Source organism: Onthophagus taurus, chromosome 6, assembly GCF_036711975.1.
Source record: "Onthophagus taurus isolate NC chromosome 6, IU_Otau_3.0, whole genome shotgun sequence".
NCBI classification, from domain to species: Eukaryota; Metazoa; Arthropoda; class Insecta; order Coleoptera; family Scarabaeidae; genus Onthophagus; species Onthophagus taurus.
Genome location: NC_091971.1, coordinates 1,860,653 through 1,888,583, shown reverse-complemented (window position 1 = coordinate 1,888,583; position 27,931 = coordinate 1,860,653). Strand labels below are relative to the sequence as shown.

General features: G+C 31.6%; 1 protein-coding gene and 2 non-coding genes across 5 annotated transcripts in view; 1 reads left to right on the top strand and 2 right to left on the bottom strand.

Annotated features, from left to right (window-relative positions):
- LOC111424848 (protein Wnt-10a-like) overlaps window positions 1-27,931 on the top strand; it is a 46,011-nt gene that overhangs the window by 2,094 nt on the left and 15,986 nt on the right. Inside the window, exons 2-3 of one of the 3 annotated variants that reach the window (XM_071196685.1) lie at window positions 4,004-4,122; window positions 14,447-14,709. In XM_071196685.1, coding sequence (XP_071052786.1) covers window positions 14,559-14,709 — 151 coding nt within the window. In that variant the 5' untranslated portion in view covers window positions 4,004-4,122; window positions 14,447-14,558. Of the gene's footprint in view, window positions 1-4,003; window positions 4,123-4,791; window positions 4,927-6,160; window positions 6,845-14,446; window positions 14,710-27,931 lie in introns of those variants that run through there. The other 2 variants (XM_071196686.1, XM_023058539.2) reach the window with 2 other exon arrangements.
- Window positions 4,202-4,273, bottom strand: TRNAM-CAU (transfer RNA methionine (anticodon CAU)). The gene has a single exon. It is a non-coding gene; the product is annotated as a tRNA-Met (tRNA).
- TRNAM-CAU (transfer RNA methionine (anticodon CAU)) lies at window positions 4,472-4,543 on the bottom strand. The gene has a single exon. It is a non-coding gene; the product is annotated as a tRNA-Met (tRNA).

Sequence of the window (27,931 nt, the reverse complement as noted above, 5' to 3'; positions counted from 1 at the left end):
GATCTAGTGTTAGTTTTTTATATAAATCTACTACAAGGACTTACCAACTGTTATTAATCAAATAAATTATTTCGTTATTTATTGGTGCTAAATAACAATTACAACTACAGCTAACATTAGCACTGAAACTAACGCTAGACTTAGAACCAGAAACATTTGGGTTTAGCCGTGTGTCTCTCAAGAGGGCTAAACGCGAATGTTTCTAGTTTTTGGTCCAGTGTTAGTTCTACTTTTAATACAATAAAAATATACAACAATATTGCGCTGAGTAATATCTAAAACTAGAACTAACACTAGACCTAGAACTAGGAAGTTTCGGGTTTAGCCGTGCGTCTGAAGAATATTTCTAGTTCTAGGTCTAGTGTTAGTTCTAGTTTTACACTACCACTATTACTAGAATTAACACAAGACCTAGAACTAGAATCATTCGGGTTTAGCCGTCTTGAGAGACGTGCGGCTAAACTCGAATGTTTCTAGTTCTAGGTCTAGTGTTAGTTCTAGTTTTACACTACCACTATCACTAGAACTAACACAAGACCTAGAACTAGAATCATTCGGGTTTAGCCGTCTTGAGAGACGTGCGGTTAAACTCGAATGTTTCTAGTTCTAGGTCTAGTGTTAGTTCTAGTTTTACACTACCACTATCACTAGAACTAACACAAGACGTAGAACTAGAATCATTCGGGTTTAGCCGTCTTGAGAGACGTGCGGCTAAACTCGAATGTTGAGAGGCAGTTAGAATAATTAACTTAACAAGTACTCCATTGTTTTCGAGACTGTGCGAGATACCTTAACGTCGACGATTTATTTTTGATTTACATACACGAAGAGTGGTTTATATAAGGTTTTGTAATAGGTCAGGGTTGATGGAAAAATAAAAACACGTTGTAAATGTTTCAAAAAATGTGTTTGAAGACCTCTCTAATAACAACAACATACCCTCTACTCCACCATTCACAGGAATTAGTATCTCTTTTAGGTGTTGGACACTGCAGATAATAATCAAGTTCAACCTCAATAGGACTTTTTTCATTGAATACAACTTTATTTATATCAGGTTTGTTATTAGCAACCTCATTGTGATAATCCCAATATGATATATAAAATCTCTTGTTGCAGATTCGTCTAGTTTCCTTCTCTTCGCTTGTAATTCATCATCACATTCATTACTAACAGAACTGTCGTTGTTATCACTTTCGATTATTAAATAAAGTATCCTCTTTTTAATGAAACAAGCTGTTTTGAAAAATCGCTTTTAATTCTAGAGAAATAAATTTTTGAAATAATCTACTTTTTTCGATTTTTTCGAATTTTGCAATTTTCGCTGATTAAGTTTTAAAAATTCATATAAAATCCATTTCTTGGAATATGAGTATGAAAAATTCCCAAAGTGTTAATAAAAGTGTCCTCTTTCCAATGAACCAACCCGTCTTGAAAAATAACTTTTAGTTTTTGAGAAAACAATATTTGAAGTTTTGATCAAATTTTCGATGTTGCAATTTTCATCGATAATTTTCAAAATTCGCTATAAAATTCATTTCTTGAAGGATCCTTGTGGAAATATCACCAATTATTAATTAAAGTATCCTCTTTTTAATGCAAAAAGCCGTTTTGAAAAATCGCTTTTAGTTTTTAAGAAATAAATTTTTGAAATAATCGACAATTTTTTCGAATTTTGCAATTTTCGCCAATTAAGTTTTAAAAATTCATATAAAATCCATTTCTTGGAATATGAGTATGAAAATTTCTCAAAGTGTTAATAAAAGTGTCCTCTTGCCAATGAACCAACCCATTTTGAAAAATAACTTTTAGTTTTTGAGAAAACAATATTTGAAGTTTTGATCAAATTTTCGATGTTGCAATTTTCCTCGATAATTTTCAAAATTCGCTATAAAACTCATTTCTTGAAGGATCCTTGTGGAAATATCGCCAATTATTAATTAATCAGCATCAAAAAAGTTCATTTTGTATCTTGGATCCAAATAAGTTGACATATCTTATCAGCTTTCTTACTCTATATCTATACTTGCAGATGGATCAAGCTTACATTGAGTTTCAAAATTTCTAACAAAAAAGTTTTAATACACAAGTCGCAGCTAATTTTATTCTTAACAATATTGGTCTGTATCATTTTTGTGCTCAGATGCATAAATATCGAGAAAAAATCGAATAGGTGAAAATGAAATGAAATCATGTTTTGGAACGTTTTAGAAAAAAAGTATTAATATGAAAGTTGTAGCAAATTTTATGATAAAGGTGATTCCCGTGAAAAAAATTTGATGATGCAAATAGATTAACCAACATCACTTCAAAACTTTTTTTTTAATTAAGCAATTATTTATATGTATAAACAATCGATTAAGAAGGAGGAGTTTATATTATCCAAGTCGATGGTCAATGATGAATCATTTAAACTAGAAGTAGAACCTATACAGAAGATTAAAGAAAATCATCTAGCAACTGCACCTATAAACGTTACGAAGCAGCCGCCCATTCATTGACATAGCAGCCTGTCAATTCCGCACCAACGGCTTGTTTGATTTCTGATTAATTTTCAAGGAACGCCCGTAACTTTCTTTCCGGACCGTAAATCGAACTGAATAACGGAGGAAGTTTTAAGGAAAGATATTTGAGCGTTTTGAAACCACGACGGCCGATTTTTTAACGGTGCCTCTAATCTTCGGCAAATATTTACTTTCGAAAAACTTCAAAGCCTTTATCCGGCGTATTATACTTTTCACAAAAGATAACTCAGCAAAAGAACCACGTACGGTAAATCTAAAGGAAAAAACCTACAATATTCCGATATATCCTGGTAATACAGGAAGTAAAAATTAAACTATCCTAAAGTTAAATACCCCACTGATAATTGATCATAGACTAAACAAAACTTAATCCACCAAAATAGAAAAAGTAAAAACGAAAAAACCATCTGGTGAACGAACTCGCCGATATGAATTTCTTACTACAACATATCTAAAATAATTCAGTTCCCATAAAATATTTTAACGTATCTCTAAATGGTTAGCAAATGTTTACTTTGTCAAAAAAACATGAAAAATTTTCTCGGTACACATAACACTTTTCACAAAAAGATAACTCAAACGGCTTTAAAACGTCTATTCGTTCGAGAGTTCTAGAAGGCACAACAAGCTGAAGGCTGGGTGATACAGGAAACGAGTCAACCGCTCGGGCGTAATTGCGTTAGGCGATAGATCGCGACGTAAGATAACGCCAGGATGCGATTACACCGGTCGATTATGATGGTAATATACGTCGTGGCGATGGTATCTACCTTACGTACTTTACCATCCGACCACATAGACCCCGATTTATTCCTTGTATAAACACGTTACGAATAATTTATGCGAGCATGATCGCAGAACTAGCTTAATTAATCTATTTTTAAATGAATTCGCTTATGAAAATATTTATGGTTGTAACCTTTAATAATTATTTTGCAATTATACTATTTCAAAGTCAAGAACTAAGAAAAATTCTTTATGTAAGCTATATTAATTAATATCAAGCTAAATTTTGGGATTTATTATTCTGTACAAGTTAAAGTATAAGTTGAGTTCAAAAACTTCCCACGTCAATTTGTCTAATGCTTTAAGAGAGCTTTTTGTGAGGCAGATAAAATCTTTCCAAGTTTGTTGTTCCACTTGGAGTAAGAAAAACAAATCCCTTTGTCATCTGGAAACAAGGCTACAAAGTCTTGAAGTCTTAAATTCACTTTATGTAGGAAGAAAAGAGAGTGCAGCTACCATTGCTCGATATGTCAATAATAAATAACTTAAACACGGAGTGTACCGGAAAAAAACACGAACAGGTACCTACAAGCATAATGACAACAGAAAATATTCGTGATTCTCACTGTTTTTCGAAAAGCCAGGAGAGGAAGCTCCACGTAGAAGGATATACAACAAGGAAAAGAAGCTACAGACAACAGATACGGTAAGTAGCCAACCAGCGAGCTTCATTTGTCTTCCTTTTGTTTCAGATGTAATGAAAAAAATGCCCAAGCGACTTAAAAAGGACGACATCATGGTGAGACATGGAACAGTCTGCAAACTACGGAACGCATTGTCGCTGATTATCTGATTATCGCTAGATTTAGAGGTAAAAAAGATACCTGTACCTATTGCTATGAGAAAGAAAATAAGTAATCTGGTTAAGTAGCAAAAAAAAAAAAAAGTTATAGCAGAGCGTGGTTTCGATCCACGGACCTCTGGGTTATGGGCCCAGCACGCTTCCACTGCGCCACTCTGCTTATAATAATTCTGATCAAATATAAAAACTTAAATTTATGTTAACCCATAGAATACTTATGGGAAATATTAATAAATATATGCAATAATAATCGAATGTTTTAAACTTTGCAAAAGGAGATTAAAATATTTGTTAAAATTTTTAAACAAAAATTATTTCGTTAATTTATTTTTTTTATTCAGAAAAGACAAAAAATTAATAGCAGAGCGTGGTTTCGATCCACGGACCTCTGGGTTATGGGCCCAGCACGCTTCCACTGCGCCACTCTGCTGATGAAAAATTTAATGAAAATGTCAAATTCGGGGTTGAGCATTAATAATTAGTAATTTTAAGTAATAATCTAAAGTTAATAAACAGATTGAATGGTTATAAAACATATTTATCCGCACTAGAATGTGCTGCGTATGAAATCCTTGCGGGTTATAACAAGGGTTGGTGTATTATATGTATGTTGGTAGCATTAGCAACTAACTTCGTGGCATATCATTCTATAAGTGACAGTTACGATGATTGTGTAAAAACTAGATTCTCGTTAATAAAGTAAATTAAAGTGAGTGTTTTATTAGTTAAAAGATTAATACACGACATGGTGTTAGGTGTAATCAAGCAAAAGAAAAAAAATGGATTGCTTTAGGAATGAACTTTACAAAAAATGTAAGTGAGAATTGGAAATTGTTCAAACAGAAATTTGAAATCTATTTAAAAGCTACGGAAAAAGAAAGTCGGTCATCAAGCTCGATGACTATTTTCATATAAATTGACTACTTTCCATTGCGACTTGTAACTGCAAAGCTTGGGTTACAACTTCTTTTCCAGATTCCTGAAGAGCCTGAAGTGCTGCATGTACTACAGTAAACATCTCAGCAAACCTTTCGACAACTGTGTGTTTTTTCTGTCCAGCGTGTCTCACAAAGCAAGATAATCGTTGAATGAGGTGCTCCAATCTCGTTCGCAGGTTGTTTTAGAAATCAGTCACGGAGTGCTGATTGCCGAAAGAAGTTAATAATACTTTTAATAGTTCCGATCAAGTTTCGAATTGCATGGAACTCGCATGAATGAGCCAAAACTAAGTTTAATGTATGCGCCACACAGTGTACAAACAGTGCTCGGGGATATTTGTCCATGATTAATGTCCTTACGCCTTTAAATCGTCGACCAACTAAATTCTCCAAATCTAATCCAAACAACTTAAGTCTATCCATGATTGTCGCCGCTAAAGCTAACATCATCAACATGGGCAAATTCAATGAAGTCTTCTCTAATAAATGACTTTCCAGAAGAGCAGTCAACATACCGAAGCAAAGTGAGAGCTGTTGATGACGCGATACGTCTTGAGTTTCCTCGGCAAGTATAACAAAGAACTCCTGAAGAACATTTCCACACCAATCAATTTCATTTTGAATGACGAGCGATGTGTACATAGCCGAGTATGAGTACTTTGAGAAATTAAGTTTTTATTTCCCTTGGTGGAAATAATAGTAAAGAGTCACGTTGTTATTATAAGGAGTACTTAATAATGCGGAACTTGTAACTTATTGTTAGACTTAATGTAACAAATCCATTAGGTAAGTCCACAAATTCTTAGTCATTCTTCTACCTGCATTATAACTCTCGTCTTGATAAAGAAAAGAACCTGTAACTGATTCTGAAATTAAAAATAGCACATATTAATAATTTCCCCTCATACACGATTCACCGTCCTCATACATCCCTTTCATTACCGCCATAATTAGACGTTCCTATAGCATTAATCGTCAGGTGAAATACAATGAAAGAACAACAGCAGAAACACGACTAGCACAGGATAAAAAACGGTAATCTTCGGCGAGTAGGTTCCTGCCACGGACTCACGTCGCAGTCGCACCGACGATCGCGAAAGAAATTGTCTCTCCACAAGAGGAACTTATTTTCTTGCCTAAAGAAAACGTTTTATTTTCCTTTCGTTACGAAGAAAAAACGCGCGTGCGGAATGTAATTAAAAAAAATTATAATAATAATGGATTGTTAGTTGGTTGTAACAATTAGGAGGACCCCCACTCGAACCATAATCTCCGCCCCCCTGTCCCCTACGGGTGCCAAACCCGTGGGTCCAACACAGGGTGGTTCTCGCTTAACATCCAACAGCCGACGTCTCTAACGTCTTGATCCTGGCAGTGATTAGCCGGTGGTGTCCCCAGACCGACAAAGCGGTTCCGACGCTCGCCACTCACTACTCTCTCGCGCCGCCGCCACCGCCTCTTTTAATCCCAAGTCGCTAGTCAGCTACTCGTCCTTCCGGGTTCCGCGGAGGCGGTCGACCAAACAACACAAATTATTTCAATTTCTTTTTTTGATAAAAAAAAATTTGTGAAAAAAAAAACGTTTGGTGTTTTGAGTGATTTGATTGAATTCTTTTTCGTTTATTAAAAGTTTTTTTTATTTGAGGGGGTAGATTTGAAAATGTGAATTATTTTTGAATTTCGTGCAAAATCCGATTTTGGATCGGCTTCCGGTTCTGGGTCCGGTGCAATGCGGCAAGAATGTTGTTAAGCTCGCCGCTGTGCATCACGCTCTTTGTTGCTTTGTTGACCTGGTAAGTGTTTGTTAAGAAATTCTTTTAACACCTTATAAGGTGTATTTACTTTAAATATTTATTAATAAATAGAAAATACATAAACAGAAACGATATAAAATTTTAAAAAAAATTGTAAACACCGTTGTCATTGAAAGCATCTGCGACACGAGGTTTTAAATTCCACGTTACATTTTAACACAATGATTAGGCTTTGGAAATGTTTTATACCTACAAGCAATTAGTAAATCATCCTGTCACCTTTTTTTCTTTGACAATGTATCGATAATAGGAAGTTTAGTACATTTTTTAAAGTATAAGTAACTGTTTCAACATAATATTGTGTATCATCACTACATCAAATAGAAATTATGGCTGTTTACTTAAATTTTTGTGTTGTTATATTTATAAATCTTCTTGAATGGTAAGGTTAAATAAATGCACATGAAAAATGGTTTTTCGTATTACACAATACTTTTTACATTCAAAGATAACATAGACGCACTTTTTAGTGTTCACTTTCTAAAAATAAATTAGGCTCATTCAATAAATTAGATGAAACCCCCTGGCAAAATTCAAAAACGATTTTATTCCCTACGCTTAAATGAAGGGGTTGTTCTTTGTGCCTCGACGTAATAACATGGGGGTTACTTAAATTTAAATTAGAGGGGAATTTAAATGAACAATAGGAACATCGTTTGTATTTATTGTCGGGGATGTCCTTCTCTTTTTTTTTATTGTTGTTATTCATTTCAAACCCCCACTTTATATTCCATTCTAGGACTATAATAGATTTGAAACGCGGTAAAGTTGAGTTACCTTCATCAAAATGTTAAAAACAACATCTCTTTATTGACATAGATGTGTTATTATGTTATTAATTTAAACGCGCTTTATCACAGATATTTCTTAGTAAATGTAGGTTGTCTAAAAGATTTCCAATAACTCTTACGGTACACCACATTCAATCTAAAATAACTTTACCGTACATTATTCTAGCATAACTCGCTTTATCGTCAATCAGATGAGTTCTATATATGTAATTGATTAAAGCTCAACAAATAACGTTAAGAAAAAAACAATTTTTAACAAAAAATTGACGCTTGAAATCTCTTTGGGTATGAATGTGTCAAAGCAAACGTATTAACGGACTAAAACGCGTTTAAAAACTCCTACATGTTTCAAGTTACGACCAATTATACCTTTGCCAGCCTTTATTATTTCACACATATTTGATATTAGGAAGTGACTTGGAACAAACGGGTCCAACACGACGAGTCTGTCCCGTTGTTTGAGTGCGAGAACATATGGCTTCGAGTTGAAGAAGAAAAACGTTTGAAAAGAAGAAAAGTTTCGAAGCATCTAAGGTCATTAACACACATCACGTCAGGTTGTTAGAAATTTAAACCGATCTATTTGCTCGAGTCAGTTTCAAAATAATCGCGAAAATGAGTTATTATGCGGCTGAGAATTATGTGAAGTGTATAAATTGGGTATGAATATTTTATGAGATTTTGTAAGATATGTGACAAAATAATTAGATATACCTACTTAGCATATAAGATATTAATGAAAATTTTCCGCAACGATTTTATTTTCTGAAAATAAATGGAAAAAATGCAATAAGAGAAAGGGACGTGAAAGGAAATTGGAAACAAAAATATTTAGCCAATAAACCAATTCATCCCATCGGTCTAAACGCATAAGAATTGGTCTTAACTCAACAATAAAAAGAGATGGATTAAAATGAAGCTTAAAGATTTACTATTTTATGATGCGTTTAAAAAAATCATAACGTCTGTAATTTTTTAGAATTATGATATGATATATATGTTAAATTGAAGCTTAAAGGTTCTATTTTATGATGTGGTATAAAAATTATTAGATAACACTATTGAAATTTCCAGTAAAAAGTTATTAAAGAAGAAATTGTCAAATTTATGAATCAAATATATTACGAAATTTTCAAAAAATGATATCGGCTGTATTTTTGAGAATTATGATGTGATATGTATGTTAAATTGAAGCTTAAAGATTCTATTTTATGATGTGATATAAAAATTATTAGATAACATTATTGAAATTTCCAGTAAAAAGTTATTAAAGAAGAAATTGTCAAATTTATGGATCAAAAATATTATGAAATTTTCAAAAAATCATATCGGCTGTATTTTTAAGAATTATGATATGATATATATGTTAAATTGAAGCTTAAAGGTTCTATTTTATAATGTGATATAAAAATTATTAGATAACACTATTGAAATTTCCAGTAAAAAGTTATTAAAGAAGAAATTGTCAAATTTATGGATCAAAAATATTACGAAATTTTCAAAAAATCATATCGGCTGTATTTTTAAGAATTATGATATGATATATATGTTAAATTGAAGCTTAAAGGTTCTATTTTATAATGTGATATAAAAATTATTAGATAACATTATTGAAATTTCCAGTAAAAAGTTATTAAAGAAGAAATTGTCAAATTTATGAATCAAAAATGTTACGAAATTTTCAAAAAATCATTTTGGCTGTATTTTTAAGAATTATGATATGATATATACGTTAAATTAAAGCGTAAAGGTTCTATTTTATGATGTGATATAAAAATTATTTGATAACATTATTGAAATTTCCAGTAAAAAGTTATTAAAGAAGAAATTGTCAAATTTATGAATCAAAAATATTACGAAATTTTCAAAAAATCATTTCGACTGTATTTTTAAGAATTATGATATGATATATATGTTAAATTGAAGGTTAAAGGTTCTATTTTATAATGTGGTATAAAAATTATTAGATAAAATTATTGAAATTTCCAGTAAAAAGTTATTAAAGAAGAAATTGTCAAATTTATGAATCAAATATATTACGAAATTTTCAAAAAATGATATCGGCTGTATTTTTGAGAATTATGATGTGATATGTATGTTAAATTGAAACTTAAAGGTTCTATTTTATAATGTGATATAAAAATTATTAGATAACATTATTGAAATTTCCAGTAAAAAGTTATTAAAGAAGAAATTGTCAAATTTATAGATCAAAAATATCACGAAATTTTCAAAAAATCATATCGTCTGTATTTTTAAGAATAATGATATGATATATATGTTAAATTAAAGCTTAAAGGTTCTATTTTATGATATGATATAAAAATTATTAGATAACATTATTGAAATTTCCAGTAAAAAGTAATTAAAGAAGAAATTGTCAAATTTATGAATCCAAAATATTACGAAATTTTCAAGAAATCACATCGTTTGTATTTTAAGAATTATGATATGATATATACGTTAAATTAAAGCTTAAAGGTTCTATTTTATGATGTGATATAAAAATTATTTGATAACATTATTGAAATTTCCAGTAAAAAGTTATTAAAGAAGAAATTGTCAAATTTATGAATCAAAAATATTACGAAATTTTCAAAAAATCATTTCGACTGTATTTTTAAGAATTATGATATGATATATATGTTAAATTGAAGGTTAAAGGTTCTATTTTATAATGTGGTATAAAAATTATTAGATAAAATTATTGAAATTTCCAGTAAAAAGTTATTAAAGAAGAAATTGTCAAATTTATGAATCAAATATATTACGAAATTTTCAAAAAATGATATCGGCTGTATTTTTGAGAATTATGATGTGATATGTATGTTAAATTGAAACTTAAAGGTTCTATTTTATAATGTGATATAAAAATTATTAGATAACATTATTGAAATTTCCAGTAAAAAGTTATTAAAGAAGAAATTGTCAAATTTATAGATCAAAAATATCACGAAATTTTCAAAAAATCATATCGTCTGTATTTTTAAGAATAATGATATGATATATATGTTAAATTAAAGCTTAAAGGTTCTATTTTATGATATGATATAAAAATTATTAGATAACATTATTGAAATTTCCAGTAAAAAGTAATTAAAGAAGAAATTGTCAAATTTATGAATCAAATATATTACGAAATTTTCAAAAAATGATATCGGCTGTATTTTTGAGAATTATGATGTGATATGTATGTTAAATTGAAGCTTAAAGATTCTATTTTATGATGTGATATAAAAATTATTAGATAACATTATTGAAATTTCCAGTAAAAAGTTATTAAAGAAGAAATTGTCAAATTTATGGATCAAAAATATTATGAAATTTTCAAAAAATCATATCGGCTGTATTTTTAAGAATTATGATATGATATATATGTTAAATTGAAGCTTAAAGGTTCTATTTTATAATGTGATATAAAAATTATTAGATAACATTATTGAAATTTCCAGTAAAAAGTTATTAAAGAAGAAATTGTCAAATTTATGGATCAAAAATATTACGAAATTTTCAAAAAATCATATCGGCTGTATTTTTAAGAATTATGATATGATATATATGTTAAATTGAAGCTTAAAGGTTCTATTTTATAATGTGATATAAAAATTATTAGATAACATTATTGAAATTTCCAGTAAAAAGTTATTAAAGAAGAAATTGTCAAATTTATGAATCAAAAATGTTACGAAATTTTCAAAAAATCATTTTGGCTGTATTTTTAAGAATTATGATATGATATATACGTTAAATTAAAGCGTAAAGGTTCTATTTTATGATGTGATATAAAAATTATTTGATAACATTATTGAAATTTCCAGTAAAAAGTTATTAAAGAAGAAATTGTCAAATTTATGAATCAAAAATATTACGAAATTTTCAAAAAATCATTTCGACTGTATTTTTAAGAATTATGATATGATATATATGTTAAATTGAAGGTTAAAGGTTCTATTTTATAATGTGGTATAAAAATTATTAGATAAAATTATTGAAATTTCCAGTAAAAAGTTATTAAAGAAGAAATTGTCAAATTTATGAATCAAATATATTACGAAATTTTCAAAAAATGATATCGGCTGTATTTTTGAGAATTATGATGTGATATGTATGTTAAATTGAAACTTAAAGGTTCTATTTTATAATGTGATATAAAAATTATTAGATAACATTATTGAAATTTCCAGTAAAAAGTTATTAAAGAAGAAATTGTCAAATTTATAGATCAAAAATATCACGAAATTTTCAAAAAATCATATCGTCTGTATTTTTAAGAATAATGATATGATATATATGTTAAATTAAAGCTTAAAGGTTCTATTTTATGATATGATATAAAAATTATTAGATAACATTATTGAAATTTCCAGTAAAAAGTAATTAAAGAAGAAATTGTCAAATTTATGAATCCAAAATATTACGAAATTTTCAAGAAATCACATCGTTTGTATTTTAAGAATTATGATATGATATATACGTTAAATTAAAGCTTAAAGGTTCTATTTTATGATGTGATATAAAAATTATTAGATGATAACATTATTGAAATTTCCAGTAAAAAGTTATTAAAGAAGAAATTGTCAAATTTAAGAATCAAAAATATTACGAAATTTTCAAAAAATCATTTCGGCTGTATTTTTAACAATAATGATATGATATATATGTTAAATTAAAGCTTAAAGGTTCTATTTTATGATATGATATAAAAATTATTAGATAACATTATTGAAATTTCCAGTAAAAAGTTATTAAAGAAGAAATTGTCAAATTGATGAATCAAATATATTACGAAATTTTCAAAAAATCATATCGACTGTATTTTTAAGAATAATGATATGATATATATGTTAAATTAAAGCTTAAAGGTTCTATTTTATGATATGATATAAAAATTATTGGATAACATTATTGAAATTTCCAGTAAAAAGTTATTAAAGAAGAAATAGTCAAATTTATGAATCAAAAATATTACGAAATTTTCAAAAAATCATTTCGGCTGTATTTTTAGGAATTATGATATGATATATATGTTAAATTAAAGCTTAAAGGTTCTATTTTATGATGTGATATAAAAATTATTAGATAACATTATTGAAATTTCCAGTAAAAAGTTATTCAAGAAGAAATTGTCAAATTTATGAATCAAAAATATTACGAAATTTTCAAAAAATCATTTCGGCTGTATTTTTAAGAATTATGATATGATATATATGTTAAATTGAAGGTTAAAGGTTCTATTTTATAATGTGGTATAAAAATTATTAGATAAAATTATTGAAATTTCCAGTAAAAAGTTATTAAAGAAGAAATTGTCAAATTTATGAATCAAATATATTACGAAATTTTCAAAAAATGATATCGGCTGTATTTTTGAGAATTATGATGTGATATGTATGTTAAATTGAAGCTTAAAGATTCTATTTTATGATGTGATATAAAAACTATCAGATAACATTATTGAAATTTCCAGTAAAAAGTTATTAAAGAAGAAATTGTCAAATTTATGAATCCAAAATATTACGAAATTTTCAAGAAATCACATCGTTTGTATGTTAAGAATTATGATATGATATATACGTTAAATTAAAGCTTAAAGGTTCTATTTTATGATATGATATAAAAATTATTAGATAACATTATTGAAATTTCCAGTAAAAAGTTATTAAAGAAGAAATTGTCAAATTTAAGAATCAAAAATATTACGAAATTTTCAAAAAATCATTTCGGCTGTATTTTTAAGAATAATGATATGATATATATGTTAAATTGAAACTTAAAGGTTCTATTTTATAATGTGATATAAAAATTATTAGATAACATTATTGAAATTTCCAGTAAAAAGTTATTAAAGAAGAAATTGTCAAATTTATGGATGAAAAATATTATGAAATTTTCAAAAAATCATATCGGCTGTATTTTTAAGAATTATGATATGATACATATGTTGAATTGAAGCTTAAAGGTTCTATTTTATAATGTGATATAAAAATTATTAGATAACTTTATTGAAATTTCCAGTAAAAAGTTATTAAAGAAGAAATAGTCAAATTTATGAATCAAAAATATTACGAAATTTTCAAAAAATTATATCTCCTGTAATTTTTTAGAATATATATATATATATGTTAAATTGAAGCTTAAACATTTTATTTTATGATGTGATATAAAAACTATAAGATAGTATTATTGAAATTTCCAGGAAAGAATTCAATAACAATATACAACAACCTGACGCCGAATAACACTAAAACTAACTCGACGAAATCTGAATGTCATCTAGCTCTTGGTTTAGTCAAACAAAGTTCTCTGTTGTTCTATAAAGTAAAAATACATAAAAATAGAAAAACTACAACATATAAAATGAATACATAAAATACAATTTAAATTGTTTCTAAAATAATAATTTTTACATTCCTTTTTTAAGCTGCCTTAAATTGTGGTTAAAAAATATTCCCAATTTCATTTGGGACACGTGACATCACACGGAGGAACGGAATTCCAACCTCTGATAGTAGACTTAATTAACGAAAAAACAGGACGATACAAATTACAGTCGCGAGGAAAGGACAATTTTCCCACGCGAGCTCACATATTTTACATGTTGGCATTCTTGAACCGACGGTATGCGGTCGGAGCATCGAGCTTCAACCTGTCGATGTTCAAAATTCTAACGATACTTTAAGTGGGAACTATTCTAAAACCCAGATCGATCAACCAGATCGTTTCCGTTTTTTAGTCCACACCAAAATTATGCGCAAATATCCTATTTTTAACATTTTTTTCTTTTTTATAGTATATATGGAAATTATCCAGAAGGTAAATTAAGAACAAGATTCGTACCGTTTCCCGATAAAACACTTTGTAGAGTAACGCCAGGATTAGCAAAGCATCAAAAAGATCTTTGCATGAAGAAACCGGACGTTACAAAAGAAGCAATTTTCGGCATAAAAATGGCATACAGGGAATGTGGCCAACAATTTGAAGGACACAGATGGAATTGTACGTCATTGATGAGTTCTACAGGAAATCCTTACGCCAACGCAATTTTAAGGCGAGGTAAGATTACTTCTCAACTGATTTATTGATTTTATGGTTGGTACTTACAAACACAATAAAGCGATAATTCTTCTTCATCGTATTAAAACGTAATATGATTACGATGATACAACATTAATGTGTCGAACGATTATGGTGAAAATTAATTGATAAATAATTCATGTCGACTGATAAAGATTTATGTTTGTAGCATTGCAATAAATAAGTCACCATGTTTAACGTCGAATGTAGACCGGTTAAATTTAAGAATTTTTAAAGGAATTTATCCTTAAACGATTCATGTTCGCGTTAGAACGACTATAAATTATTAATTAATTCCAGGTCTAATTAGCTATTTCTGTTTCTTGATTATATATCACCAGCGATCGACAACCGTTTTACATAATTCCTACTGAAGCAACCTTTTCTTGTTAACATAGCACGTTTTTATTCGCTAAACGTCCAATTACGCATTGATAATTAATTAGATTCATGATTTATTTTATCAACTTTTTTTAATTATATACATATTTAAAATAAAATATATGTTATATAATCTTGATACATATTTTTTAATGTAATCAAAATTGTTAGAAAAGCTGCGTTGGCGACTATCTTTTTGACCCATTATTGACAAGACTTCGTAGCATCGGTATTCCAAAATAATTTTTGATTTATATATTTGAAAATTTCTTCTATAATAATTTTTTTTGTGGAAATTTCAATAATAAGTATTATCTTATAGCTTTTATATGACATCATGAAGTAGAATCTTTAAGTTTCAATTTGTTATATAAATTATTCTTAAAAATACCGTCGATATGATTTTTTGAAAATTTCCATTCATAAATTTGACAATTTCTTTTTTAATATATTTTTTTATTTTGGAAATTTTAAGAATCATCGTGTGGCTTAGAAATCGACGATTTTTTTTTAATCGATGTGAAATGACCCCAAAAACACGTTAAAAATAAAAAGAAAGTGCGGAAAAGTGTAGAACATACCGAAAAATCACATTAAAGTTTCGATGTGACGTCACAAGCAATGTTAACCATGCATTTTCCTATTAAACCGGTCAACACCTAACCTACAAACTGTTTATTTGACGATTTAGCCATGCACAAAATCAATATGATAAACTTAAAAGGAATAGTTATTTACCTAATTCCATTATGAAAATTAAATTTTACATGTCTTTTTGACGTTATGTAACGCCTCGTTTTTATAACTAGTGATGTAATGATTTCTTTACATCACTAGTGATGTAATGAATTCCATTACATAACTACAAATTGATAAATTGATATCTGTCACTAATAGAATAAGTCAGGTTTGGACCAAAAATTGCTTTTTCACTGGAATTAGATCAAATTTTGTACTTAACACGTTATGGAACGGCTAATTTTGTTTGATGAATGTAATATTTGTCAAAACGAGCAAGCGAGCGAGTTTTGCAAGTTACGTGAGTCTTTTCAAAACAAGTTACGTAAATAATTATTTCACTAAACTAGGTGAGATTACAACGTATATTTACGGATGAAACAAGCTTGTTTTTCTTAGGCTTTCGATGCATAACGACTGACTACCTGTTGTTAGATAGACTGTGTGTCAATAGACTCTGTGTTAATAGTAGAACTAACACTAGACCGAAAACTAGAAACATTCGGGTTTAGTCCTTCGCTCTTACCTATGCAACCGTCAACAATTTGTGTCATTCAATGGGCAACAATCTGAAACTCTGCCAATGAAACAAGGGGTTCCACAGGGGTCAGTGCTTGGTCCTATTCTGCTTTTAATCTTCATAAACGACCTCTCGCTGGTACCACCTCACCCTACAAAGCTCGTTATGTTTGCGGATGACACAACTACGATAAATAGTAGTTGTGATCAGATAAAATTGGTGGATATGGTGGAAAGTAGGAGGGGTGCGATCTTTGATTGGTTCCAACAAAACAAACTATGTATGACACCAAAACACAAACTCTTAACATTAAACTTAACATTAAATAAAAATATATATCTAATACGTCAACTGAAATACGGATATTTTTTCTCTGCCAGTGTTTTTCGGACTCAGAGAAGATGTGTCAGGGTGATTGCGGGCATTTCCTACACCTATGGTTGCTTTCATTGAGCTCAATCTACTAACGCTTCCATCCTTATACATATTTACTTGCCTAAAGTACATTAAAACTAATAATAAAAATTATAAAACTAAGAGTTGCAACCACAATTACCAAACGAGGCACAGAAATTTAATAATTATTAAATTATAGTCGAACGGCGAGGGCTAGGAACGGAGTCAATCATTACGGCATAAAATTTTACAATGTATTACCTGACCATATAAAATCCTTAAAGGAAAAACAGTTCACCAGTAGAATGAAGTCTTATCTCATAAAAAATGCCTTCTACTGTATCGACGAGTTTCTCGAAAACTGTTTTGACGACTTTTGGTAGCTATCAGAGATATAGCACCAACTTCTCGTTTCTGCTCCTAAATTTAATTTAATTTTACACCTGTGAATGTATTTAATAGAATGACGTGTGAAAATACTTTGTATGTACATCACCAATAAATTTATTATTATTATTATTAATAGTGCTAGTAGTATTAGAACTAACACTAGACCTAGATCTAGAAACTTTCGGATTTAGCCTCACGTCGCTCAAGACGGCTAAACCCGAATGATTCTAGTACTAGGTCTTGTGTTAGTTCTAGTGATAGTGTTAGTGTAAGACTAGAACTAACACTACTATCCGTGCAAAAAATCAAGGCCCCTCACTTTAGAGATCGATATCTTCGTAACCGCTCGATGGAAAAATTGCCGTAAAGTTTATTGTAATCAGTGAACATTTGTGCGTATCACATGTTAATTTGGAAATTTTCGGGTCCGCGGTTTTTCTTTTATCGCGAGTTAAGTGAAAAAAGTACCCGATTTTTGAGAGTGCCAGCAACTTTGTCTACTTTGCGATTTTTTTTCTTAAAGACTTTCTGACGAAGAAAATTTAAATTTGAACTGGTGGTAAACTGATGTGTTCTTAATGTGGGGCATATTTTATTTTTTCGATATTCCATATAGTTTTGCGGAAAATCGCGAATTAGTAGGATGCGGTTATTTCGAAAACGATCTGGTGGATTTCAACGCGGTTTTTACCAAAATATGTCAAATAATGTCGGTTGTCGGATTCCGTTATCAGTTTTTCAAAATTAGGGTTCCCTAATTTTTTAAGAGCGATTTAATGGAATAACAAATTAAAGAGAAACAGAAATAAGCTATGCGGGGAGGAGAGGGTTCCGTCCAATCGGAACAGATAGTGCGTCCCAGACAGTACGTCGCGCCTTTATTTTACCTACATAAAGAAATAAGGCGCGACGTCCTGTCTGGGACGCACCATCTGTTCCGATTGGACGGAACCCCCGTTACCCCGCAGAGCTTATTTCTATTTCTCTTTAATTTGTAATTCCATTAAATCGCTTTTTAAAAATTAAGGAGCTCTAATTTTGAAAAACTGATATCGGAATCCGACAACCGACATTATTTGACATATTTTGGTCAAATCCGCGAGAAAATCCACCCAGCCGCTTTTGACATAACGGCGTCTTACTAAACCGTGATTTTCCGTGAAACTGTATGGAATATCGAAAAAATAAAATATGTCACTCATTAAGAACACATCAGACTACCACCTGTTCAAAATTCAATTTTTTTCGTACGATAGTTTTCAAGAAAAAAAATCGCAAAGTTGACAAAGTTGCCGGTACCGCAAAAAATCGGGTACTTTTCTCATTTAACTCGCGATAACAAGAAAACTGTGGATCCGAAAATTTTCAAATTAACATATGTTATGTAGAAATGTTCAGTGATTACAACAAACTTTGTCGCAACTTTTTTTATCGAGGAGTTGCGAAGATATCGATCTCTAAAGTGAGGGGCCTTGACTTTTTACACGGATAGTAGACCTAGAACCACAAAAAATGACGTCACGTCGAAACTTTAAATTGATTTTTCAGTAAGTTTTACACTTTTCCGCACTTTTTTTTAATTTGTAACGGCTTACTTGAGTGATTTCTCGTCGATTAAAAAAAAATTGTCGTTTTTTAAGCGACTTGATGATTCCTGAATTATACCTTTATTTTATTCGTAAGATAAAAATCAATGTTAAATGAAAATTGATTGTAATTCATTTGAATTCAGAGTGTGTAAAAACCGAGATAAACCCATAAAGATTTCACCCGATGTCGTCTCCGGAACGGTAGCCGATAAAAATTTTATCACCTTGCTCACACGATCTCTCTAGCGTTCGCACGTCGCGGAATCCGCCCAGATGAACGTTTCACGTTCGCGGATTGATTCCGTCGCGTTTTCACGGGCCGAAAAGGCGTTACGTTCCGCGGAGGACTCCGTTGCCCTTTTTTGGGGGGGCGAAACGCACCGTTCGAAACGTTCCTGCGCGGCGTCCTACTTGGTCTTTTACGACGTTTCAGATGCCGAGACCGCGGGAAAGGGCGCCAGACGAAACACGATTCCCAGCTCGTTTAACACGTTGTTGGAATCGACGAGATGCACCTATACTCCTTTTCTCACCTTCCTTCGATTCCTTTATATCACCCGTTGGAGTTGTATCGAAAATGGTTACAACTATGTTTGAAAGATCGTGAGAGAAAAATTTATAAGTAAAATATTTCTTCATTAAAACCCCTTTTTGATCTTTTATGGTTATAAAACGTAAACGGTATATCTTTTTCTTTTATTTTCAATTGGAGGGTTTCTTGGTTGCATCTTAACGTTAATTTAGAGGTTTCGGTTATCTGGCTCAAATATGCTGATAATCCGAGGGTCGGTAATAACCAAAGGAGAAGCTGGTATACACAGAGAGACACATTTTTCGCTAAATTAACGCGTCGTTAAATGGGTTTCTTCGACGACGGGCGAAGAAGGAAAAAGACGCATTTGGAAGACGCAACGTGGACCTCCACGACGCGACGTCCACGAGCGTTTATGGTCAATATTTCAAGCCGTTTATTGGTATCCGATCGTTAAAGAAGCCGTTCGGTTCTCGGTCCGGCTAGAACGTTGAATTATGCAAAATTATGCGGTGTTAAAAGCCTGTGCGTTGCGCGCGTGATCTTTCTCTTACTCCCACCGACCGTAAACCGTTCTTATTTATTCAATCGTCAATTAGTGCGTTTAGCGCAGCGGCAAGGAAGAACCGTGTTGATCGTCTTAAAACCCTGTTACTGGCTGTATATCGTTTTTCATCAGCTGCTACTCAACGAAGAACAACTCATCAATTGATAGTTGAATATATTATTTTTATTTTGCAAAGATTAGGAAAAGAAATCCTTTGTGTTGAAATGACCTAAATTCACTGATTTATGCGGTTTGAACATAAAAATTTAATGTATTCCCTCCAAGTTCGTTATTATGCAAAGTTATTTTACCAAAAAAAATTTCGTAGTAAAATAAAATGGTGTATTGGTTACATAGAATTTTATAGCGATCGGAGACGATGCGTGTCTTCTTGGTGTCACTCCATTTGTTTCGGATACTTAACGTTCACTGCGAGATACGACACAGCGTCCTCACCAGTCCATAGAACCCAGTCACCAGATGCAGATAGTGTCACATACACCTGGCCTCGACTGACGGACCGGTATTGTTTGCAAATATATTGCTACTTGTACCCTTAGAAACGCAATAATGAACCGTCCTCAACAGTCTCGGATTTATAGCACACGAAAGAAGAAGAAACGTTTTCTCGTAAAGAGATGATTTGTCTCCATACAATGTAAAATTAACATTTAAATAAGCATTATGGTAATAGTTTTTAAAATTTTAATATGAATACGACTATAAGAAAATAAAGAAGATGAAATTTACAGAAATTTCAACAAAGAACACCAAAAATTTATGGATTACCTAAAATCCATAAACCAGATACTGTCGTGTCGTAAATTCTCTAACTTAACTCTAATTTTAGTTGTTATTCAGCGATAGGTTGTTGTATATTTTGAGTATTTCGAACTGGTTTCTGGTTTATGCGAGCATGAGAAAAAAGAAAAAGAGAATCATAACACAGCTCTACAACAACAAAATTTTTTTGTTGCCCTAGATATCTTTGCAAATTTTTATGTTTTCAAGTGCCCAGATTAGTGGTTCGCATGAGACCAACGAGACGTGATTTTCATAAAGTCTTGTCTCGTCTCGCGGATGAACTAATAAGTCTTGTATCAAGTCTCGTCTCGTTTGTCGTACGAGAGTCTCATAAAAGTATCGAAATCTCGTCATGCATAATCTTATTGTCTCAGTGCAATAAGGAATACTTAAATACTTGCTATAATGTAAGAGTCAGAAGAGAGAATTACAGCCCTCAGCCCTCTCGGTCGCAAATGATTTTGTTTCTCACCTAATCGTTTAGGCATAACAAACATAATAATAATAATAATGCCTTTATTAATAAGTCGCAAAAAAAGGAAAGAAAATAATAATACACTCTTAGAAAATAGACTTATTTCTGGACGAAGTTCAGTTTGGTTATTAACCAACTGCTCTTCCACTTAATCCAGAATATATAGATATATAAAGCAAAAATGAGAATGTTTTTAACAATACTAATTAACAAAATACGACGACATGCCAGTATAAAGCGATACATTAGTAACTCATGTATCAAAAAAAAAATCATGATGACTCAAGCAGGAGGGAGGATTTTAATTTACTCTTGAACGAAATACAGTTCAATCCTATAAGGTTCATAGGTAGATCATTGTACGTTTTAGCTATCTGGTAGGAAAAGGATCGGTGCGAGGCGCGGCGTGGCACAGTGTTAGGAAATGTGAAATTACTGGCCATAATATGATTTTACTAATTTTCTTTTTTAATATTTTGGCAAATGGGGATCGTTAGGTTATATCGTAATACTCGCTACTCCGCAATAACCACTTTTTATTAACTTCAACTCTGGATAAAAATGACATGTAAAGTTAACACTTATTTTGCATATCAATTTCCAGAAACATTTGATTAATTTTGAGAAACGATTGTAAACATATTAAAAGTTGTACCCTTATGAAATTTCACTATAATTTTATACTGTATGTGTTGTTTATGTAACACTGTAATAGCTTTTTGAATACAGGATTTATTTATCTTTTTCTCAACACTGTTCATAAACAGATTTTATTTGCAATGTTAAACTTTGATTTGAGCTATAAAAAAAGTCCCACAAGATCCCAGGTTGAAATTTGTTTTTTTATGTAGTTTCAAGCCTATACGTTTCGTTCCCAAAAAAATAAATTGCGCATACTTGCGCATTTTCAATAAAATGGCTAATATACAGGGTGGTGTCTACGGATATTCGACAGTGAATACTGAAAGTTAGTTTAGAAACTATTAATCGCTTACAATTTTTCAGAATAACTATTTTTATGAATCAATATTAGTACTAAATGTATAACTAGAAGCTTTCGGGCTTAACCGTGCGTTTTTAAAAAAGAGTCACGATTCGGATGTCATGTTGTTGTAACCTTCTTCCCAAATAAGTCCGAAGTATTTTTTGAGTTAAAAAATACCTATCCAACACACAGTAATAAAAAAGAAAATCAATGACGCGTTAAAACGCAAAACCAGATGATTATTTCACAAAAATTATTATCAAGAAATAAACTTAAGTTCATTTCTTGATTATTGTTAACAATAATACTTCAAAATCAGGGTGGTTCAGTTTTTAATCGGAAAACTTTACTAAGATGTAGTACTTGCCAAAATAACACAAGTTTTTTATACAAACATAAGGTCGCAACTGTTTTGTTTTCGAGCTATGAGCGATTAAAGTTGCGCCAAAAATTTACGTTTTATTTTGTATTTCGGCTATCATTAAACCGAAGAATTTGAAATTTTGTATGTATTTACTACTGGTTAACACCTTATTTTCAAGCATACCTAAAGCTTACCTAGCGGCCTCTAAACGGATGAAATTCACAAACACAAAAAACAAAACTGTTTACAGCTTGGGATGTCAGTTCTTCACGGTTGGATACGAATGTTTGAATGCCTATTGCACATTTCGTATAGATTAAAATTAAAGAAATGGCAAGTCAGAAAAGAAGAACGCAAAGTATTCGAACAGAGAAAGAAAACTATCCAAGAAGATTTTAGAAAAAGATTAGGTTTAATTGTAGATGTACCCAAACAAGGAGAAGGATCCAGTAATGACGGAAATACTGCTAGAAAATTTTTTAAATATTCCGATGTATCATCAGAAATAACCGGCATTTCCCAAGAAATTATATACAATTTTTTTATAATTTTAAGAGCAATTTCTTGTGGAGAAAATATTAACACTGCTGAATTTAAAAATTTTACAAACAACACACTTACATTATATAATCAATTATATAATTGGTATTATATGCCTGTGGCAGTGCATAAAATTCTTGTACATGGCCACTTAATAATAGAATCATTAAGTATCCCGATTGGCCTGCTTTCAGAAGAAGCACAAGAAACTAGGAATAAAGACCTTAGAAGGTATAGAGAGAACTTTTCAAGAAAAATTTCCAGAATACATAATAATAGAGACATTTTAAACAGGCTTTTAATATCATCAGACCCAATTATAACATCATTTCATAGCAAAAAATCAAGAAATAATGCAGATTTTCCTCAAGAACTTATAAGCCTTCTCTGCTTTGAAAATGATGAAGAAAGAAATGATTTTTTATCGTCAATTACAACTAATATTGAAATTGTAGAACACAGTGAAGAAGAAGAAAAATAATATTTAGTTTTCTTCCTCTTCACTGTGTTCTAGAATCTCTTCTATTTATTTTTCTACAAGATTTTTCTACAAGAAAAATAAATATAGGTATACAAGAAATGTTAAAACAGTATGTTAAAACACTAAATTTGCTTATGGGTTAAAACATAATTTATGGTTATCACTACATTATTAAACATTTGTCACAAATTAACACAGAAACAAAGAATAGCGTAGTTTACTCTATTATTGCAAATAAAATAGTAAGAGTATTTTTTTAACTGCTACTGTTTCGAAGACAGCTACATGAAAAACACTCAAAATTTACGTATAATCCATAAATGCAACAAAAAAAATGTGGATTCCTATTTTAAAATGTCAACTTAGGCATGGTATCTCAATTTTGGGACACCTCTACATTTCAATTTTATCTGGAAAAATGCGCGTTGAAAAATATAACATAGATGTCCAAGCCTTTTTTCTGGAAGAATATCCCCCGAATTTTTATCGAATTGATTCCATACTTTATGTACACAGTGTATATATATTATATATATATAAGCATATATACTTATTGTTAGGGTACAGGAAATAAATGTACCATGTTTTCGGAATTATATTAGCTTAAAGATCCAACCCAAACCACAGCAAAACCTTTGTTTCGCTTTTATTTTCAAATATTCGTTTCAACATCCTAAATTTTGTTTTAAGCACTGTATATAGATTAAATAAATCCTAGCTAACCATTAAGGAGATATTATAAAGGTAGTAAACATTTTCAACTTCATTTAGTTGTAATTAGATTTTTGGCCACATATTCGTAACTTCCTAACACTGTGCGTGGTACCGTCAATACATCTTTCCTCCTTATATTAATGTTATGGACATCGCTTCTGAAAGATAGGCGTTGCAGCAAGTAAGGAGGCCGCTGACTTTTAATAATTTTATAATAAACGCAAGTTGCATGCAGTTTACGTCTGTTTTTCATGTTCAACCACCCAGTCTCTGCCAACTTATGACTAATATGGTCATATTTACGAATTCCGTAAATAAACCTCAGACAACCGTTCTGAAGGTTCTGGATACGACGCCCACTCGCCTCCGTTAAATTTGGACCATAAACAACGTCGCAGTGATTTAATTTGCTTAGAACCAAGCTATCACACAGCATAATTTTTAATTTTTTACTTAAGACATCCCTATGGGCATACAAGAGACGCAGGGCGCCATACCCACCCCTCAAGCACCTGGCCACATGCTCCTCAAACCTCAACTGATGATCCAATGTGACTCCTAAAATTTTTATATCATCAGTGTTGTTATATCATACAAGTGAATCTGCGAATGCTCGAGAAGCTGGTCAAAATCAGATGTATAAATAGAGAACAATAGTGGCCCCAAAATGGACCCCTGAGGGACTCCACGAGTAACAGACAGAGCGCTCGACACTTGACTATTAATCTTCACAACCTGAGACCTGTCCGACAAAAATGACTTTATCAAAATTGCAGCTTGATTTCCAAGACCAAAATAATTAAGTTTAGATGCAAGTATATTATTTATTTATATTTAGAAGTTTAATCTTTCTCCAAAGAGCCTTTGGATCTTTACTACGTAAGGCGTAATCATAGTATGCCTTCTTTTCAGCCCGCACCGTTGATGTTACCAGATTGCGATGCAACTTGTATGAAACCCAGTCTTGAGTTAGCTTAGACTTTTTGAATTTTTTAAGCGCATCATCTCGAATAGACATTAGTAGTTTAGTATTATCTGTTAGCCAGGGACTGGGAGGCTTTGTAAACCGTCTAGTTTTTAAAGGTGCATGCAAATCCATCAGAGTAAGTAAACAATTATTGAAAAAAGTTATTTTATCATTCACATTTTCTTGATCATATATGTTTCTCCACGGAATTGATTTCAGATCGTTCAAGAATTGTGGATAATTAATGTTTTTCAGATCCCTGTATGTACGATAAATTACAGCAGGCCTACCGATATCAAATGCCAGCTCACACTTTACTAGTTCATGATCAGATATATTAGATACATTTACAACATCAATACTAGTAAACAGCTTATCATTTGTTGTAAAAACTGGATCGAGTAAAGTTTGCGAATGTTGTGTAATTCTTGCAGATCGTGCAATTTATTATTAAGGCGATTTCGATGTTTTCTTATAGTTAATGCAGCACGTGAAAATAATCTTTCCGTCGGGACTGAAGTAACCGGTATGCTTAAGAGATCTCGTGCCATTAAACTTAAGATAGGAAATGTAGAAGCATGAATTTTCCACCATTGTAATATATCTGTGCCTTTATTAGACCGAGGCATAGAATAATATTTTTGAAGCTGCTGCATTCACTCTCCTTGGGAAGGCGATTGCATACAAAATCAGTTACAAAATCCGACTTTTGCGCTCTAGAATCTTCTCGGTCCTTCAATGTCGTTACTTTCGAACGTTGGCCTTCTTATTGACGGAAATAGGCTTTGTATACATTTTCAAATTTCTGATCTAAGTCTCTTTTAATTCTTGGCTCCATGTTGTCATATCAAAAACTTTTATCTTATGCCACAAATCGAGAATTAAAATTGCAGCATAAATCTAATTAGTTTTACGATAATACTTTAATATTTTGTCTCTCGCAGCCTGAACATTAACAATAAGATGCTCTTCGACCGCGTTTCGATCTGCCTTTCGGTCCCATGCAAATATTTTGCTTTCAATATTATCTAATAGTATATTGATACATACAACCACCATAGGTAATTTGACGTGCTTCTCTCCTCCGAGTTTTTTGGAAACTTCTTCTAGCAATATCCATTTTTGGTCCTCAAGACCATATGGTTTCAAATCAACAACATTTTGACACAATGCACCAAGTCCATGTCTACCTTCAAGAGAATTTGAAAATGATTAATTTTTTACTTGGTCAACAAAGTGGATATACAAAATACCCTTACTTCATTTGTACGTGGGACAGTAAAGCAAAGCAACTTCATTGGGAACAAGATGTTTGGCCTGCAAAAAAATCTTTAACTGTAGGTAAAGCCAATGTAATAACGGAGCCGTTGGTGAGCAGAGACAAAATCATACTTCCACCATTACATATTAAGTTAGGAATGATAAAGCAATTTGTAAAAGCGTTGGACAAGGAAGGTGATTGTTTTAATTACATTTGTAAAAAATTTCCAAAGCTTAGTATGGAAAAGTTGAAAGGTGGAATATTTGATGGTCCTCAAATACGGCAATTGATGAAAGACACAGATTTTATTAAAGTATGACTATTCCGGAAAGTAAAGCTTGGAAAAGTTTTGTGTTGGTAGTCAAAAATTTCCTAGGTAATCATAAAGCACCAAATTATGAAGAAATTTTACAAAATATGCTGACAAACTTTCAGACTCTAAGAGCAAATATGAGTATCAAGTTACACTATCTCCGGGTCTTACCCCTGAAAGACTGTACTGGCTCTATGTGACTGTGGTTAGACCTATGATCACATACGGAGCAGCAGCCTGGTATAGGAAAGTCCGACAGACTTCAGTTATCAGTAAACTTTTACGAATTCAACGAGTAGCTGGATTGGCAATCTCTGGTGCGATAGGCACAACGCCAACTCTAGCAATGGAGGTTCTGCTTGGCCTATCTCCTCTGCATTTGCATATAGAGAAAGTGGCTAGAACAACCATTTACAGATTTAAGCAATATGCTCAAAACTGTTCCGACATGTCCTACCAATGGACTGCGGAAGACATTATAAGCACTGATACTGTGCTATCAATGCCGTCAGATTTGGCGATATCACTATCAGTGATTAATGCTCGATACCAGATTGTACTGCCTGAGCGGCAGTCCTGGATCGAAAATGAAAATTCTCTGGTTCGGGCAGACATTTGCTTGTACACAGATGGATCAAAAACGCCTGAAGGGGTAGGAGCAGGAGTATACTGCCAGACACCTCGAATTAAGCAAGCCTACAGCCTGGGTACGTACTGTACTGTATTCCAGACGGAAGTATTTGCTATTGACATGAGTGCTAAAATCCTTCTTGAAAGAGGGGTGAAGAACATGACAGTACGAATCTTCTCAGACAGTCAAGCCGCTCTCCAGGCGCTGCAAGCCGTGAAAACGGTGTCGGCTCTGGTTAATGATTGTAAGAGAACATTAAACACACTGAGTTGTGATAACAGTCTCTCTGATCTGGGTCCCGGGTCACTCTGGTGTTGCTGGCAATGAAGCGGCAGATAAGCTAGCACGAGATGGCAGCGCTGAAGCGTTTGTGGGACCGGAACCAGCAGTTGGTGTATCATTTGCGATGGCCAAATATAGGATTGGACTGTGGGCTGAAGAGAGACTTCGCCTACTGTGGACCAGTTCTCCTGGAATGAGACATGCTAAGGTGTTTATTAACATCGCCACTGTCAAACCCGGGAATATTTGAGGACTTGCCCGTAGTAGCATAAAAGTTCTAATGGGTGTTTT